This window comes from Panthera onca, chromosome A1 (genome assembly GCF_046562875.1).
Source record: "Panthera onca isolate mPanOnc1 chromosome A1, mPanOnc1 haplotype 2, whole genome shotgun sequence".
Taxonomy (NCBI): Eukaryota; Metazoa; Chordata; class Mammalia; order Carnivora; family Felidae; genus Panthera; species Panthera onca.
The window spans coordinates 59,070,236-59,088,843 of record NC_138339.1 but is presented as its reverse complement, the minus strand read 5'-3'; the positions used below and the strand labels follow the sequence as shown (position 1 = coordinate 59,088,843).

The 18,608-nt window shown below is 50.4% G+C and overlaps 1 protein-coding gene across 3 annotated transcripts in view; it reads left to right on the top strand.

Moving 5' to 3' along the window:
• Positions 1 to 18,608, top strand: part of SLIT3 (slit guidance ligand 3) — a 687,161-nt gene that overhangs the window by 649,966 nt on the left and 18,587 nt on the right. For all 3 annotated transcript variants that reach the window (XM_078446678.2, XM_060634984.3, XM_060634985.3), the window contains exons 27-31: positions 3,526 to 3,623; positions 7,612 to 7,751; positions 10,718 to 10,811; positions 16,389 to 16,526; positions 18,075 to 18,315. In XM_078446678.2, the coding sequence (XP_078302804.2) occupies positions 3,526 to 3,623; positions 7,612 to 7,751; positions 10,718 to 10,811; positions 16,389 to 16,526; positions 18,075 to 18,315 (711 nt within the window). The remainder of the gene's footprint in view (positions 1 to 3,525; positions 3,624 to 7,611; positions 7,752 to 10,717; positions 10,812 to 16,388; positions 16,527 to 18,074; positions 18,316 to 18,608) is intronic.

The following is an 18,608-nucleotide window of genomic DNA, read 5'->3' as shown; positions in this document are numbered from 1 at the left end:
GAATGGAAAGAACACTGTGGAGCTTGTCCCTACCTGACTGTATGGCCTGAGACAGCTCCTCCTCTCCTCCCCATATCAGGTTCAATCTCAACATGCAGCAGGTAGAAACGAAGAGGTCCTTTAACCTTTAACCCTGGGTTGCATCATACCCCCTGCTCTGCATTTATTCCCTGGCTTTCCCCTCTTCCTGGATTGGAGCCCACCCAGGCAGAGTGACTGAGGTAGTAAGTTCTGGGTGAGTTGCTAAGTTGACAATAATCACCAGACACCCACAAAACCAAGTTCAAAGTTCTGGCATTTCTCCATTTATTTCCAGATACCGCAGCGTTTCCATTGACTAGCTGAGTGACCTTGGGAAGCCACAATATTATCCAAAACAGCATGACCCCCACTGTTCAGTGTTTGGTGGCAGCTACTGGTCATCTATAATGGCAGGCTTTTGTGAAGCAATTTGAGCACATTACCTCATTTAGCACCCTCAGTCACCTTCTGAAATAAGGTCTGTTAACCTCTTTGGGCAGATAAGGAAACTGAGGTTCAAAAAGATCAGATAACTTACCCGAGCTCCCACACCTAGGGAAGCACACAAACTAAACCCAGAGCCCTCCTCTCTCACAGGAAAGTCCCCACACTCAGTGCTCCACTAGGGACCAGGTCCCTCAGAGCCTCACTCCCCACCTGGAGATATGAAGCATCACACTCACCTGCAGAGCTCCTAGAAGGATTCCGAGTGTCATGTTTGTGCTTCGCCCGCCTTGGTGCCAGGATTCAGTAGGCACTTCACAGAGAGACCTGTTTTACAGCTGTTTTGCGTTGGGGGAAATAAGATGTATGTTTGGGCTCGTTCTTTTTCAGCCATTTAGCTTCACGTGTGCATGCTCAGCGTCTACACGCAGTGCTTCTCACGCTGTACTGTGTGTGAGAACTACCTGGAGGTCTTAGTAAATGCAGCTTCTGATCCATTAGATCTGAGGTCAGGCCCAAGTTTGTACCTTTCTAACAAGCTCTCAGGGAACGCTGGAGCTACTAGCCTGAGGACCACACTCTGAGTAGCAAGGTCCTGGAGCAGCCCTCCTGGCTGTCTCAGAAAGAGGTTTCCAATAGGGACAGCTACTCCTCGGCTCCTTTAAAAGAAGCCAGAAGCCCCAGCCATGTCCCTGTCTCCCACCTTCCCTCCCTCTCTATTTCTCTCTCTTTCTCTATTTCTCTCTCTCCCATACACACACACACAGCAGTGGGGACCAAGGAACATCATAAATCTAGTAGATTTTAGCAAAATGAGGCTGAAGAGAGTTGAATTGAGCTAATTAACCAGGTTTGAGAATGGTGATTATTTCTCAAGGACATGTAAGTGACAGAAATCCTTACCTCCAGGCCCATTTAGCACATCATCAAGAGCTACGGTCTGCCTCCTGGTTTCTGAGCTCAGTATAAGTGACCCGAGTAGACATCACCAACCCCACCCCCAGGGGAAGATCCCAGCTGCAGTCCCTGATACTCAAGAGTTCCCCCAGAGCAAAGAGGCTGGCCCAGGCAGGGGCCAGGGAGGCCCTGCCTTGACTTGATCAAGTTCTCTTGTCCTGATCTTCGTGGCTCATCCATCTAACACACACAAAAACTCCTGAACAATTCGGTACCAACCAAATGCCTGAAAAAAAGTCTTTTGAGCTCCCACATTCAGCCCTGCCTCAGACCCCTGTAGTAATCCTCCTCATCATCATCCAAATAGCTCTTATTTAGGTTGCTACCATACATGCCTTGTGCTTTATATATGTGTGATTTCTAATATTCATTCCATAGGGTAGGTATTATTCCCATTTTACAGATGATAAAAACAAGGCTCAGAGAGAACTGGTAGTTTCCCCAAGGCACACAGCAGCCAGACTGGAGTGTGTGCTCCAATGTGCTACCCCTGGAGCCCATGTTTTGAGAGGGCAGCATCAGTGACCCAGCAGAGGGGTTCCCAGTGCTGGCTCTGGACTGGATGCCTGGGTTCAGCTGCTGCCTATTCCACTTAACTGCTGTGCAATCTTGGACATATTAGCTCACTTTCCAAGTCTGCCTTCCCAATCTGAAAAGGGCAGTAATAACAATCCTACCGATCGCATAGGGTTGTTGTGAACATTATATGTGATTGTGAATATAAAACACTTAGCGTGAGGCCTGGAATGGAAAATGTTCTCAATAAATTGAGAATGAGTATTGCAGTTTCCGTTGCACGCAATGACTTTGTGTAAGGGATCCTGTGTTGTTCTGGTTTAGGATAAGCCCAGATCCCACATCAAACTGCATTCTCCTACTCCCCCTCAAGAAAACTGGCTGTTAGCTGTGAGGGGGCATGAAGGGAGTCAAGACAGATGTGGCCATGCCTCCTGGCTGCTGGATACTGCAAGGGCTTCAGGGTTGGAGACAGTAGGGAGAGTCGTAGGCCCCGTTGGCAGCGACCTTCGAGCCAGGGAGCCCAGCCCCACTCCGTCACAGGCACTGGCAGCAGCAGAGGCGGGAAGAGGATTTTCTCAAGCAGATGGCGAGCAGGTGGTATGGCAGTGGGAGGGCTCCCGTGATCACCCCCGCCTGGCATGGTGCCCACACCAAGTCCACAGCCCAGAAACAAATACAACGGATGCCTCCCCAGACCCCGCAGGTCCTCTAAGGGACTGCTTGCCAAGACTTGGGTGTAGCGCTGGTGTGTCGGTCCCAGGGGAGGGGGTAGTTAGAGCCAGAGGGCCAGCAGGCTGCTCCCCGGTCTTAATGTCCACAGCCTCTGCCTTGGCCTCCCTCCTCAGTGCCTTCATCTTCACTGTCCTTCTGCCTGGCATGCTCCTCCCCACCTACTGCAGTCGACTCCTCAGCTGAAACGTCCCTCCAGAGGGGCCTGCTCCAGAGGAATGCCACCCCACACAAAATTGCCTGTCCCAGAGGTCCTCAATCTGGCCTAACATTAGAATCGCCTGCAGAACTCTAAATACCAACACCTGGGCCCACTTCCAGACCAATTAAAGGTAGATTTCTGTGGAATTGTCACCCTATAGGGGCAAGGTCCTCTGGCCACACTTCAGCCCCAGCCCTCCCTACTCAAGTTGTGGATTATATTGAGGCCTCAGTGCAGCTAAGAGTACCGTGTCCTCTGCTAGGTAGCTCTGTGAGGTAGGCTGAGAGTTAAAAGGCTTAGATGAGGTCATGGCCAGCCAACCAGGAAGAGATGAAGCTGGAATATGAAACCAGGTTTCCCTGTACCCAAAGCCCATGCTCTTGCCCTGCAGTTCAGGATAAAGAAAAGGATGTGAATTCCAGGAAGTAGGGAAGCTGGGGCCTGAACTCCTGAGTTCTCAACCTTCTCTCAGTGTGGAACGGCCAAAAGCAAGGGCCCCCTTTGGCGTCCTCCAAGCCACACAGCAGAGGCCACAGAGAGGCCTTCTGCCCGGCCTCATCCCAAAGGACGCTGGGAACTCCAGGGGGCCTCCTGGTCAAGTCAGCCACTGAAAGCCTCCCTAACCAGGTGCTTCTCCCTTTCCTGCTCCTCAGGGCAAAGACTGCGCTATGCCCATCAACACCTGCATCCAGAACCCCTGTCAGCACGGAGGCACCTGCCACCTGAGTGAAAGCCACAAGGATGGGTTCAGGTAACAGCTCACCCTTGGGCCTTCCCTCCCTCAGGGGGCTTTATAGGCAGACCACTGGGGCAGGCTGATGCACAGCTGTTCACTGAGGGCCTACTGTGTGCCCACACTGTGCCAAGTCTGTTATGCATATCATCTCAAGGCTCTTCCCACCCTGTAAGGGAGCTACTGTGATCCCTACTATACAAATAAGAAGATTGAGGCACCAACAGGAGCTATCCTTTGCCCACAGTGACACAGTTAGTGAGCGTTCCTATGGGGAATTCAGAGAGTCTGTCTCCAGAGCCAGGAGGATACCAAGGGAGGCTAAAGCTGCTGGCACAAGTCAGAGAAGGATGGCATGATGGCCCAAGCCCCCCCGCCCCGGCAGCATGGCAATTCCACCTCTGTTTCCTGTGTGCTAAAAACAATGATCATAGGTGATATTGACTACATGTTCATCATGTGCCAGGCACGAACTAGCCGTGCAACCTCTAATTTAAATGCTCACAATGAGCCTACCCACTGCGAGCTGGTACTATCCCCACTTAACAGATGAGGAAACTGAGGCACAGAGATTTACTTGCTCTAGGTCACATATCCTGACACATTCCTGGATCTTCCAACCCCACTGCTTTCCTCCCAGGAATTCAGAGCTCAGGAAGAAAAAGGGATAGAAGCCACTTAAGTTTTCCCCATCCCTGTCAATTAGGTGGACTTTTGAGGCCTCTGCCAAACCTCAGGCTCCCTTCCTGCTTCCCACCCTTCCCAGCTGTTTTCATGTGCCCAGCTTGCCGGCCCGTGGCCCTGGCAAAAACAGACCTGTGGAAACTCGTTCCTTTAGCACCCCAGTGAGCGAGTGGGTCAGGCAGTAAAGCAGGGGCACCCAGTGCAGAGCTGTGTGTGGATGTCTTAAGCACAGGTTGCAAACAAGTAGCAAAGGCACTCTGGGTGGGGGGAAGGAGGGGCTGCTGTGCCATCTGTGAAAGAAATCAGGTTCTGGGCCCTAGTTCTTCCGACAGAGCCCAGCCTGCCCCCGTGTCCACCTGCCAAGCCAGCCCCATCAAACTCTGGCTCTTAAAAAGTGAAATAAATTCAAGGCCAGGTTTGCTTTCCTGCCTGGAGTCGGCCAAACCACCCACTCCCACCTTCTCACTGGGAGCAGGGGTAAGGAGAAACCACACAGCAATTTCACAGAGGTGGCCACATGGCCCCAGCCAAGAAACACACCTCCAGGGTAAAAGCCTGGCTCTGCCCACCCTGCCCAAAGATGGAGGTCTGCAAGAGTGAGGAGTGCCCCCTGCAGGCGACTGTCTCTCCCCTCCCTGTCCCCCTCTGCATGTGCCCCCCTCTCTGTCTCTTTGTGGGGTATCTCTCTTCATCTCTGGAACTGCAGGGGAGCAGAAGGATCTTTCCTGGTTTCTACCTTCCGTTGTTGAGATTTGAATGAACTGGAAATACTTTTAGAATTTAATTTTCGAGGAAAAGGGCCCAGATCTACAGGATTAGGGAAATGGGGTAGAGGATTAAAGCAATGAGGCCCACATGCTGGGGAAAGCATAGTTTGTGTGGGCCTGCCAAGGGGCAGGAGCACTCCCCCTCACTAGGTTAGCACCTGATAGGTTGGCAAAGGGAGGGACACCTGTCAGGGAAGCTTTGCTCCCTTTTTCCCTCCTGTGTCCGTTTGCTGGGGCTGCCATAACCAAGCAGCGCACCAGGGCGGCTTGGACCAACAGAAATGTATTCCCTCACATTTCTAGAAGCCAGAAGTCCAAACTCAGGGTGTCAGCAGAACCACACTGGCTTTCAAACCTGTAGGGGAAGATCCTTCCTTGCCCCTTCCTAGCTTCTGGTGGTGGCTAGTGATCTCGGGCCTTCCTCACTGCAGCCTTCATCCTCATGTGGTATTCACCCTGTGTCTCTGTCTCCACATGGCCATCTGACAAGGATGGCAATAGATCTGGGGCCCACCCTACTCCAGTATAACCTCATCAGAAATGACATCTGCAAGGACCTTATTTCCAAATAAGGTCACATTCTGAGGTGCTGGGGGTTAAGACTTCCAGATACCTTTTTGAGGGGACACAATTCAACCCATAACATGCCTTGTGAGTAATAATTTTAGAAGTTTCACCTACCTCTTCATCAGATGCTTTGCTCATCTTGATGTATTATCTGATCACAAAAAGAGCAAAGACTGGCAGAACTGGCCGGGCAGGAGACTAAGACGGCCCCACAGCTCACTGGGTGCCCCTGGAGTTTCCTTGACAACCCCCAGCCAAGGTTTCCAGGGAGGGCAGAGGAGACTTTAGTCTCCTTCCCTCCCTCTGTCTACTCCATGAGCAACCCAACCCCTAAGAGCCATCTGCATCCCACTTTCATGCAACCCTAAGACTTTGGGGACAGCCAGAGTAACTCCTTTCAGGAAAATAGGCAACACTATGGTTACAGAACCTTAAAAACCTACTGTCCGTCCAGCTCTGAAGAAATCGCTTTTCCTGAACTTCCAGGGTCCCTCCTAGAAAAAAGAAATACATCATTTTGCTCCACCCCAAGAGCTCAGACCGAAGAACCTTTTGTAGAAAACATGACACGGTGAGCACCTGGGTGGCTCAGTCAGTTAAGTGCCCAACTTTGGCTCAGCGCATGACCTCATGGTTCCTTAGTTCAAGCCCTGAATTGGGCTCTCTGCTGTCAGCACAGAGCCTGCTTTGATCCTCTGTCCCCCACTCTTTCTGCCCCTCCCCTGCTTGTTCTTTCTCTCAAAATAAATTTAAAAATTAAAAAAAAAAAAAAGAAAAGAAAATGTGACATGGTTTTCAGGTTGTAGAGGAAAGGAGGTTAAGTAAGATTCCAGAAATCCACTTCCTATTAGTTTAGTTTTATAGCTAAATCCCAAATCGGAGGAATCTGTAAAACAGAGAGGCCTGGAATTCTGGGCCCAAAGCTGGAACGTATGTTCGTGAATGGGGTGTAAATCCCTGACCAGGGGGCTGGGCCACAGAGGGAGTAAGTAAGTGCCTGCAGCTCATTTAGTCAGTATTTGTCTCCCGCGTGCCCCTTCCTAAACTCCCCTGGCCCCTTCTCATCTGCTCAGCTTTATCTATCCTGACTTAGTTTGCAGGCCTAATCCTGGGGTGTGGCCAGGGTTGGGCAGAGGATGCAGGGAAGTTTGAGGTTTATATCTAAGAGCTGTAGCTCTCCAGATCCTCCCACCCCATCCCCTTATCCGGAAGAAGCTGGAGGGAACAAAGGCATGTCTGAGAAAGGTTAAGGAGGCTGAGTGTGGAAGTCATCTAGAACTGAAGCTAACACATTCTGAGTCTTTTCTATGTACTAGGTCTCCTCCTAAACCTTTTACTTATATAATCTTCTTTTATTCCCCACAACCAACCTGGAGGTAAATGATATTACCCTAGTCCATAGATGTGGAAACTGAGACACAGAATTTAACTAATTTTCCTAAGATCGAATACCTAGTGGCAGACTCAGACTTCATTCCCAAGAAACTCGGCTGCAGATCCTGATCTTGGCCACTTTGTCCTATTCCTGTTCAAGGTAGAGAGGCTTTCCTGGAGTAGGAAGTCGCTCAAAGGGGGGTGTTTGTTATGCCCTTTATCCCTTTGTCTACAAACCACTCCCTGGAGAAGAGGGGAAGGAAGACAGCTGGAGGAATTTAAAGTCTATCCCGGGGAAAGCACTTCCAGCTGGGGGGATGGTGAGGGGGCATTGCTGGTGAGAACTCCCCAGAGCTAACGCAGCCATCCTCGGCCAGGGGAGATGGAATTCTGCCCAGAGATAGGGGTCTAGATGAAATGACCTCTCGGGCTCCTGAGGGTCTTCCTGCTCAGGACCCCAAGGCTTCAAGTATCCAGAGTGCTGCCTCGGACCTCCATCCAGAGAGAAACCTGACTAATTATATCCCCCCAACATTCTTTTCTGCCACTCCAACCCCACCCAACACTCCTTACCCCCTGGCTCCCCTTCTTCCCCACCCCACACACCCCCAAAGCTGCTCCTGCCCTCTGGGCTTTGAGGGGCAGCGGTGTGAGATCAATCCAGATGATTGCGAGGACAACGACTGTGAGAACAATGCCACCTGTGTGGACGGGGTCAACAACTACGTGTGCGTCTGCCCTCCTAACTACACGGGTAAGGTCCCCTGGTGCCTGTGCATGGTGGCGGGCCAGGTGTCATGCACTAAGGAATGCTGTTATCTTAGTTTTCAGGGCCTGCACCCACTCCCCTGTGGACAGAGATGTGAATCCCCAAAACCTGGTGCTGTGCCATGACGGGCTTCCCAGAGGCCCTCTCTGTTTGCTTGTCCACCCTCACCACCTACCCCAACCCTGCACGTCTCTGGCTCCTCCCTACTTTGAGACAGGTTCCCAGGGCAAGTTTGCTGTCCATTCCATTAGCCTTCCCCTCCTCCGGGAACTGGAGACCCAGTGGCGATTGAAGCTAGTGAGAGGGGCTTGCATTACATTTAATCTGCATTCAGTTCTAGTCTGCTTTCTCTAGAAATTTACTTTCCAGACACTTTCCAGCTAGGAACTGGAGACACAAAAATGACCAAGACAAAGTCCCCTCTGATCAGAAGGCTCATTGTCAAGTAGAGGGAGACATGTATTCAGTAGAACGAGACTATAACACCTGGAAGCCTGGGGGGTCGTGGGGTCACAGAGGATGAACCTAACCCAGCTGGGGAATAAAAGAAGGCTCCCCACAGGTTATTCCTCAGGATAATCATCCTACCCACCCACCCCCAAAACACAACACCTTTATTTCCTATATTAACAGCTCCTAATGAGGACAGTTAAATATACCACTAGATTATGAAGCAAAATGCACCTCAGTGGTGCAAGCACAACCTCCTTTGTTATAGGATCCACCTAAAGTGGCATATCCCAAAATGGAATTCCATGAGTTCTTTGAGGAAAAGCCTCCATAAACAAAAAGTTGGGGAAACGCTGTATGTAATACTAGCTCTCTTCCACGTGATACAAATGAGCCTATTAGAGGTTTTCACAATTCCTGTTTGAAACAATGCTATTTAACTTCTTTTAACCCAGTAAGTTTCAAATTTATTTTAAGTCAGAACTTCCCTCCTACCCTACCCCCAAACTCCTTCCCAACCCCGGACATCCTGTGTTGCAAGAAACATATTTTAGGAAATACCAACCTAAGGTGAGGATGAAAATAAGGACCATGCAACCCAGGGACTGCCACACCCTACCCTGCTGGCACCTGGCATGATGTCAAGAGTGAGGTAGGGGATGGGATATACAGATGCTGATTAGAAGCCTACAGAGAAGGAAGCCAGCTAGCCCCCATTGCTCCTCAGGGTCCTGTGGCTGACACAGACCTCAAGCCCATTAGCCAGGTATTCCCCAAGCACATTCTTGGGACTGTGGTGGAGCGTGCCAAGACCAACTGAGAAAACCACCTGCTCTGCTTACTCCTCGCCTCTTGGGGTCCCAGAGAAGGCTTTACGCTTGGGGAAAGTGCAGGGAAATCTGCTGAAGGTCTACTTCCCTTACCCCTTATATCTTCCATCTTTGCAGAGAAGAGTTGTAGCCAAGAGTTAAAGTAGCAAGAGGCAACACTTATTATGCTCCTACTGTATACAGAGCACTGAATTAACTAACAGGGATACCAAGAAGTCTAAAGTATACCCTCCGGCCACAAAGGGCATCTGGTCTACCTAAGATGAGAGGAGGGGTCATGTAGGGCCAAATCATTGGTCCGGAAGAATCTGCTCACTGCCAGAAGAGAGACAGTAAAAACCCCAGCAGTTAAAAAAAGAAGACAAAGGGAATCAAAATAGGCTTTGGGGCAAATGGGCAGTGGAAGGGGGACTGAGGACACACTTGTTGAGGTGGTTTCCTGCCCCAGTGGAATAGCCTAGCCTGTGTCTGCAGGTGACTGAAGTGCACCTCTGCCCAAGAATGGGTTGTCATGGTTTTCTCTGTCCCAGAAAACGTTGCCAGTCCCACACAAACACCTGTGTGCCTCTCTGGGTGTCTCCAGGAAGTAAGGAAGAGGAAAAGGCTTATAAAGAACACAGTGCCCTCTGTGGTCTTGAGAGGCTGGCAAAATGAGGACAGGGTTGGGGTGGGCTTGTCCCCACCACAGCAGAGAACAGACTCTGGGGCTGTGGATGTCATTCATCTCCTCCCCAGCCACCCTCAGGACCTTCCTCTGCCCTGTCCCTGCAGCCTTCTCTGCCCCTATTCCCACCCCAACCTCTGAGAGGAATTCCGTGGGTGAAGCTTTCCTCCTTTATATCACTGTCCACCTGGCCAGGTGGAATTTAAGGGAACCCAAAGCTCAGGGGTGCATCTGCCACTGCCCTCACCCCTGCCATCCTGTCTCACTTCCCTCCACATTCCCAAAACACATCTCCGATGGCGTGAGCTTTGGGGAGCTTGGACATGCAAGGACCTCCCTGGATATATACGACCCGTTCTTCATTTCTTGGCACGATGAATTTCAAAGGGAGTGTATTCAGAGACCTAAACATTAAATTCCTTTCATATTTTCTTCTTTGAGAAAATCCAGGGTGCTTACTTATCTACAGCAGGTGCACTGTGCTGCTAAGCCATGTCCATTCCTCCAGGAAGCCTCTGGGCTTCCACAGAGTTTATCCCTGTGGTCACACATCTCTATGTTGCAGTCACCTACTGATTTATAGATCTCCCCCACTAGGCTAGGGGGAAGACAAGACCTGGTCACTGTTGTGTCCCTAGTACCCATCACAGTGTCTACGACACAAGAGGTGCTTAGTAAATTGATGGGGAATGAAAAAAACAACTAAACACAGCCCAAAGTCAGGGGCTGATGTCCTACAGTTTTAGCTGCAGCAGCCCCTTAATGGTCAGGTGAAACAACCCAATGATGGTGCTATGACAGTGCCCAGGGAAAATCCCAGAACCTTCCCATTGTTACCACTAGGGAGACTGAAAAAGAGGTACAGCAGAAAGGATACATCGAGAGAGCAAATCCAGGGTGCCTGAGATCCATGACCTCCCGACAGGGGGCTGGTTGGACCTGACCTTCTAGTCAGGGTATCCCCCAGGTCCTCCCAGATGCCTGAGCTTTCTACCCACCCCCACCAGGTGAGCTGTGCGACGAGGTGATTGACCACTGCGTGCCTGGGATGAACCTCTGTCAGCATGAGGCCAAGTGCATCTCCCTGGACAAAGGATTCAGGTGAGGCTTGGCTTTGTGTCCCCAGCAGCACAGGCTCCTGAGGACTCTGCCTCAAATTGGTCCCTTTCCATTCTCCTCCTTCCCTCTCCCGATCTCTCTATTACTTGTACATTACCATGTGCTTCTCTGTGTCTCTGGCTAGTCATAGTCTAATTCTCTGTATCACTGTCTCTATGCACGTGCCTCTGTCTCTTTGTGATTATCTCTCTTTGTAAGTCTCTATCTCTCTCTGTGTGTTGATAGATACATAGAAATAAAGATATCCCTCTTTCCTTTATACCTCTCCTTCCTACTCTCCCCACTTCTGCCCCTACCCCCACACACCAGCATAGCTTTCCTTTCCAGAGCTAATATGGTAGAACAATCCCACTGATGAAGCTGAGTCCAAAGGTTAGTTGGTCACCTTCCTTGTGTGCATCCTTCCCAGTGTTGTGCCCTCTGTGGCTCCAGCAGGTTTGCCAGTTTATGCATCTGTGTATGTTAGGGGGTCGGGGAGAGTGAGCACTGACTCAGTTCAGCAGCCATAGCCATTTGTGGAGCTGTCTCTGTGGTAAGCAGCAGAGCCTGTAGCAGCTAGGGGATTCTAGGAACAATTCTAAGGGTGGAAAAAGAATTTGCCTCAGGAGAAGGCACCAGTTCCAGAGCCTGAGACTCAAACAACACCCCTGGGAAATCACTCCTGGGCCCTGTGAAATCACTCCTACTTCTTCCCTCCATTCTCCTTCATGAAAGCATGTGCCATTGCCTCTTCTAGAGAAAACCCTGAGACCCTTGAGTCCTGGGATTTTCTGATATCAGTAGGGACATCCCAGGGAGCCAAAATAGTCTCCCCTAAACACTCTCCCAAAGCTGCTTTGCACACACAGTTGCTTCCCCTCATCTCCAACAGGCTCAGTCCAACACTGAAGGGTGGGTGGAAGCTTCTAGCACCAGAGAGTTTGGGGGAGCAGGCAAAGACCAGAGCAGCTGGGGAAACCCCAGATGAGCCTTCAGCAAAGATACCTGAAGTGACTCTACAGAGTCACCCTAAAGATGAGGGATGTGGGTCTGAAGCTCGATGCCTATGCTGAGAAGTCTTTAATGAGAATCCTGACCAGCATTTCATCCAGTAGCCTCTTCAGCCTCTGAGGAATGAAGCTCATGGTCTGGGTCTAAAATGTCTCCAGGATCTGTCATCAGTTTGAGTCTGTCTAGCTTTCAGTCATAAGGCAGAGAGTTCCCAGATTCCGGGGTTTTTGAGACTGTGATGCTATACTGCAAAACTTAGCACTTTATGGAAAACAAGGATTTTAGAAAGCCTGAGACTAATGACATCATAAAGTCACAGAATCTTAGGACTCTTAGATTCATAAATCTCTAAGACTTGAACTTGAGAACTCTTGGGATCCTAGAATCTAAGAATGATGGGTCCTAGTTGTTGTCCCCTGGTGAGCCAACGCTTCAGTCCTCAAATTCTCATTGTGGTGAGTGTAGTGGGTACTATAAGAGGTTTTTGATTCCCTCCCTTTCAAGGCCCTTGACATGGACTTGGGGGTGGCGGGGGGGGGGGGGTGGGATTTGACACAAAACAAATGTTTAGAAATTTCTGGAGCCCTCAACTCTGGCTCTGAGTGCTGCCGGGGTGTTGAGGAGGGGAGGGAAGAACCTGCTGAAGCAAAGAGAAGCCCTCCACATACTTTAGAAGGTGAGCTGTGACATTAACATCAAAGGATGGGTGAGATTTGAATGAGCTGAGAAAGGGAGGGAGGGCCCCACCAGTGGGAGAAGAATCTAGAGTAGGTGCAGGTGAGAGGGGGACATGAGCATGTCTTGTCTGGTGTTTTCCTTTCCTATTTTGACATCTCAAGTCTGGAGTTCATCACCAGGGAAAATGCAAGAGGCATGTTAGGGGCTCTGGTTTTGCTGAGAACAAAGGAAACTTCAGTGTTTCCATGCATGAACCATCATTCAAATCTCCCTTATCTGCCCTGGTCCCCTCTGAGAGGGGTTAGGTGGGCTCTTAGGCAGTTGAGCTACTAGAGTATAAGTAAGGGTGAGGGATGCCTCCCAACCCCATTTTCCCACTCCCAGATTTGACTTCAACTCAGGGCTGCTCTTTAACTGAAGGAAGAGGCGAAGAGGGGGAGAAGAGATGCATGGAACACAAACTTGAACCCAAAGCACAGCAGGCTGCACTGACCAGCAGCATGCTTTGGGCGTGCCTACGAGGGGCAACAATAGTGACCAGGCATCTGAGCTGTGAAGAAGTGGTAGAGTATCCATAGCTGGAAAGGTGATCAGTGACATTGTTCAAGCTCAGAGGATGCTGGCCTGACAGAGCACAGTGAGCATGAAAACTGGTCAGAAGTGGTCCAGGGTATAGGTCTGGGGTCGGGGTGCGAGGAGCTTGGGACCAGAGACATAAGCAGGGCCAGAGATCATGATCCTCTGGTACTTCTCCCTAGAAACCTCACTCTACTTGAGTTCTAGGGGAATACAGAAAAGGATACAGAATAGAAAGAATATAGAATGTAGAAGGAAACCAGTCTTGCTTTCATATTCTTGAGAGAATGTATTTATGCACAGTGTCTCCTAGAATCCTGAAGAGGTCTACAGGCCAGCTCAATAATGTGAATTTTGTTTTATTAAAATACATTTAGGTAAAAAAATTCCTTCTCCCAATGAAACATTTCCTGATTTTATCCCCCTCGTCTCCCCTCCCCTCTCATCACCTACATCCCAAGGCAGGCTGCAGGGACAGTAACAAGAGACAGTCAGTTGGTGCAACCTTTGCCCAAGTTTGAAGATGTTTATCCTTGAAGATTTCCTTATGTATGTTTTAATGAGGCTGCAACGCGACATAACATAAAACTGTATAACTATCCATGATATAAACACTGAAATCATAATATACCAAAACCCTGACAATAATGAAGAACACTCCCATGAACACTGAAAGTGACAATGACAAAAACACAGATCACGATGATTAACATGCACTGAAGACTTACTCTGTGTCAGGCACACGGGCCTATCTCCTGTAATGCTCCACAATCTTAGGCTGTAGAAACAGCGGTCTGCTTTCTGGATAGGGGCTGAGGCACGGCGAGGTGAAGCAAGCTCCCTGTGCACGCACACACAGAAACAGCTGGGGCTGCAAGCCAATCCCGACCTGACTCTGGAGACTCCCAAAGTCCTGGAACCAAGCACATCACTTGGTTACACCCCCTTGTCCAGAATCAATAGGTCATATATATAACAAAATCGTATAAGCCTTATACTTTCGAGGAAAGGTAAGGGGAAAACATTTGAGAACACCAGGGAAGGCAGGTTGTACCAGCAGACGCTTCTCTTTAGCAGATGAAGAAATGTAGGGTAGATCCTTGCTTTGGGAGGGAGGTGCAGGAACCAGCAGCATCACAGGGCAGCTTGTTGGGAGTGCTAATTCCCAGACCCCACCCAAACTCCCAGATCAGAAGCTGTAAGTTCACAGAATGCCCAGGGGCTTTGTTTGAAAAGCAAGGGTGTGAAGAGGGCTATAGCATTGACAGTCTCCACACCTCCATTGCTCCTTCTGCATATCTGTGTCTGCGAGGAACCAGGTCTTCCCTGATTCCTCATGAAGACCTCCTCAGCCACCTTGACTCCATGCCTAACAGGCTAGATTTTACCCTGCAAGCATTGAGCGGCAATTGTTGCCTTGGAGAGGCTCATAAGGCTTGAGTTGCTCTGCAGGTACCTAGAATTCAGGAGACACAAAGACAAATGCCTACAGGGGCCAGGCTTACCACTAGCAGAGTGTATTGACCACATGCCCTGACAAAGCCTTGCCCAATCTGTTTCTTTAATTTTTTTTAATGTTTATTTATTGTTGAAAATCAGAGAGCGTGAGCAGGGGAGCAGCGAGAGAGGGAGAAGGAGACACAGAATCTGAAGCAGGCTCCAGGCTCTGAGCTATCAGCACGGAGCCTGATGCGGGGCTCCAGCTCTCAAACTGCGAGATCATGACCTAAGCCGAAGTTGGACGCTTAACCGACTGAGTCACCCAGGTGCCCCCAATCTGTTTCTTTAAAAGACTAGGGTGGAGGGGCGCCTGGGTGGCTCAGTCGGTTGAGCGTCTGACTTCGGCTCAGGTCATGATCTCATGGTCCGTGAGTTCCAGCCCCGCGTCGGGCTCTGTGCTGATGGCTCAGAGCCTGGAGCCTGTTTCAGATTCTCTGTCTCCCTCTCTCTCTGACCCTGCCCCGTTCATGCTCTGTCTCTCTCTGTCTCAAAAATAAATAAACGTTAATAAATAAATAAATAAATAAATAAATAAATAAATAAAAAAAAGACTAGGGTGGAGTGTGGGCTCTGACATGAAAGTTCACACCTTCTGGTGCAGCAGTAGGTCACGTATTTCAAATTTACCCTTCAAATAAGTAAAGGTGAGGGGCGCCTGGGTGGCTCAGTCGGTTAAGCGTCCGACCTCAACTCAGGTCACAATCTCGCGGTTCATGAGTTCAAGCCCCATGCTTGCTCTGAGCTTGCTGACAGCTCAGAGCCTGGAGCCTGCTTCGGATTCTGTGTCTCCCTCTCTCTCTGCGCCCCCCCCCCCCCCCCCCGCTTGTACTGTCTCTCTTTCTCTCTCTCTTTCAAAAAAAAAAAGTAAACATTAAAAAAAATAAGTAAAGGTGAACAGGTCAGATCTTAGCAGGTATCAGTTCTGAATGCAGGCTCAGTAAGTCCTCTGATTCTAGAACTTGTCCTTCTCCAGGGATACCCCACCCCCCAAGTGTCTACCTAGCCATGAATCCACAGCACAAACTATGCTCTGCCAACCAACCCCAGCAATGCCAGGATCCACTTATGATTCCACTCTATCCACAACTGCAGGGAGAGGAGCAAGGCGGGGGAGGAGCAAGGAGAGGGGGGAGGGAGGACCATCCCTTTGTCCCGATGCCTCCCCTGTCAGTCTCCTCTCTGTCCCATGTGTATTCAGAGGTCTTCATCCCTCTCCATCTTGGCCACCTGTCCCACCTTCCTCCTCTGCCTCTGCTGTAGTTATTATTTCTATTCTGGCCAGTAGAATTCAGTGGGTGGGCCCAGAGAGGTGCGCAGGCTCCAGCCTGCAGGAGGCAGAAGAGCCAGGAAGTGTTTGTGTCCACCTGTGCCCATAGGTAACACGGTGCCTTCAGGTCTGTTTCTTGCTGGAACTTTGGCACAGTGTCACCCAGGTGGAGGAGCCCAGGAATGCGTATTCCGGGCTCATGCTCAGGGAGTCCCCACGTGAGGTGCACCTCTCAGGTGTGCACCTGGGCCAGCAGGGCCGGTGGGGGCAGAGAGAGGGTGCTGCAGCTCCCATCCTCTTCCCTGAGGAGCAGCACATCAGCAGCCCCACCACCCACTCCTGAAAACAGGAGTCACCACATGAAGCAAGCAAACGTCAACTTGCAGGGACCCAGAGCCCATGGATGGCCAGTGAAACCAACTGTGGGCCAGGTTTTGGGGAGTCCTCAAGAGTTGAGAGGGACTTAGGAACATGGGTAGACAGAGACGACACAGGGCCACCTAGAAGCCAGCCTGGCACATGGACAGCCTTGCTCTGCTGTGTTCCAGGTGTGACTGTCCCCCTGGCTACAGCGGGAAGCTCTGCGAGGTGGACAATGATGACTGCGTGAACCATAGGTGCCGCCACGGGGCCCAGTGCGTGGATGCAGTCAACAGCTACACATGCATCTGCCCCCAGGGCTTCAGGTATGGTGGAGGGGCCCCTCGGGAAGGGGCCTGCAGGCTGGGGACTGGTGAGCTAAGGCAGGCTCACCCATGCCCAGGTAGCCCTAGCCCTGGGCCTCCTGAGTTTCCTTGGAAGGTCAGTCCTTCCTTGTCAAAGACCAGATGTTGTCAACCCCGTGTTATAGACAGAAGAGCCATCCAGGGCACCCATGTGGAAGTTGGACTTAGGGTCCAGCTCACAAAATGTCAAGCTTGGGCATGATTCCTTCTAATGGAAGATGCTACCATCTTGGAGCTCAGCTTACAGGATAGGGGTAGCCACATGGCCACACTGGCAGGAATCTTATTTTTAGGCTGGAGAACAAAAACCTTGTGCCCTAATGGTAAAAAATGGAGGCAAATAGGAGAGCTTGGGGTTAGTCACTGGAATCACTGAAGCCAGAAGAGAAGGAGGGGATGGGAAGCACTGGCCAGGGGGTCAGGAGAGGTCCATGGGGTATATACAAGGAGAAACTGGGTTTCAGCCCTCACACCTACACTGCCTGGAAGGGAAGGGTGTAGGGGGCACTGGAGGGGGAGGCAAGGACCAGACCTGAAGTGGCGGGGGAGGGGGCGGCCTGGGGACAATTCCATGTACATCAGTACTTGCTGCATGACATAAATCCAACTATGCAAATGAGCCTTGGTCATGGACTCTGAGAAGGAACCACTCTGCAAAGGCCAGTTTTTCCAAAGCCTGATTGAGACCATGTTGAGGCTTGGGAACATATAAATTCCTGAGGCCCACCCCAGAGCTACTAAATTAGAATGGGGGCGGAAAGAAGGGGCTAGAAATCTGCACTTTTTTTTTAATGTTTTCAAATTGTGGTAAGATATACATAACATGAGATTTACCATCTTAACCATTTTTCCATGTACGGTTCAGAGGCATTAAGTGCACTTCCATTATTGTGCAGCCAATACCACCATCCATCTCCAGAACTTTTTTAATCTTGCAAAACTGAAACTCTGTCTCCATTAAACACTAACTCCCCATTCCCCCTCCCTATGGCCCCTGGCAGCCACCATTCTACTTTCTGACCCTATAAATTTGACCGCTCTAAGTGCCTCATAAAAGTGGAGCCACACAGTATTTGTGTTTTTGTGACTGCTTTATTTCACTTGGCATAATGTCCTCAGGGTTCATCCATGTCGTAACAGGTGTCAGAATGTCCTCCCTTTTTAAGGCTGAATAATATCCCATCGTATGCATGTGCCACATTTTGTGTATCCACTCATCTATGGATGGATGAGAATCTGGGCTTTTAACAAATTCATCCAGATGTTTCTGATGACACTGAAACTTGGGGGCCAGCACTCTCATGCAACCCTATTATTTTAAAAATGGGGAAACTGGGTCTTAGAGAAGGAAAAGGCTTGCCCCAGTTGGTGGTAGGACTGGAACAAGTCCCAGTTACCATCTTTCTTCCCTCTCTCTGCTGGTGGCTCTTTGGCCCAAATAACTATGATTGTCTCCCCACACTGTTCTTTCCTCATCCCTCCTCCGTCCCTCCTCTCCCCTCCCCACAGCGGGCTCCTCTGTGAGCACCCCCCACCCATGGTCCTGCTTCAGACCAGTCCCTGTGACCAGTATGAGTGCCAGAACGGGGCCCAGTGCATCGTGGTACAGCAGGAGCCGACCTGTCGCTGCCCCCCAGGCTTCGCCGGCCCGAGGTGCGAGAAACTCATCACTGTCAACTTTGTGGGCAAAGACTCCTACGTGGAACTAGCCTCCGCCAAGGTCCGGCCCCAGGCCAACATCTCCCTGCAGGTGCGCCCCGCCCCTATGTGCCCCCCAAGCTCCAGTTGTTCTGAGAACAGCTGTTGTTCTACAGACAACTCTTGACTGGCTTTCACTGCTAATAGCAGTCCCCACGTGCAGCCTTTTCCATTCATTTATCTAGAAAATATTCACTCAAATATTATATGTCAGACACTGTGCTAACAATGGGGATTCAGTGATGGACAAGACAGAGCCCCTTGCCCAGGGGAAATTGACAAGCAGAGGGACCAGTGGTAACTCTGGGTGTTGTGGGAGCACATAGGTGGGACAGAGCTCCCTCG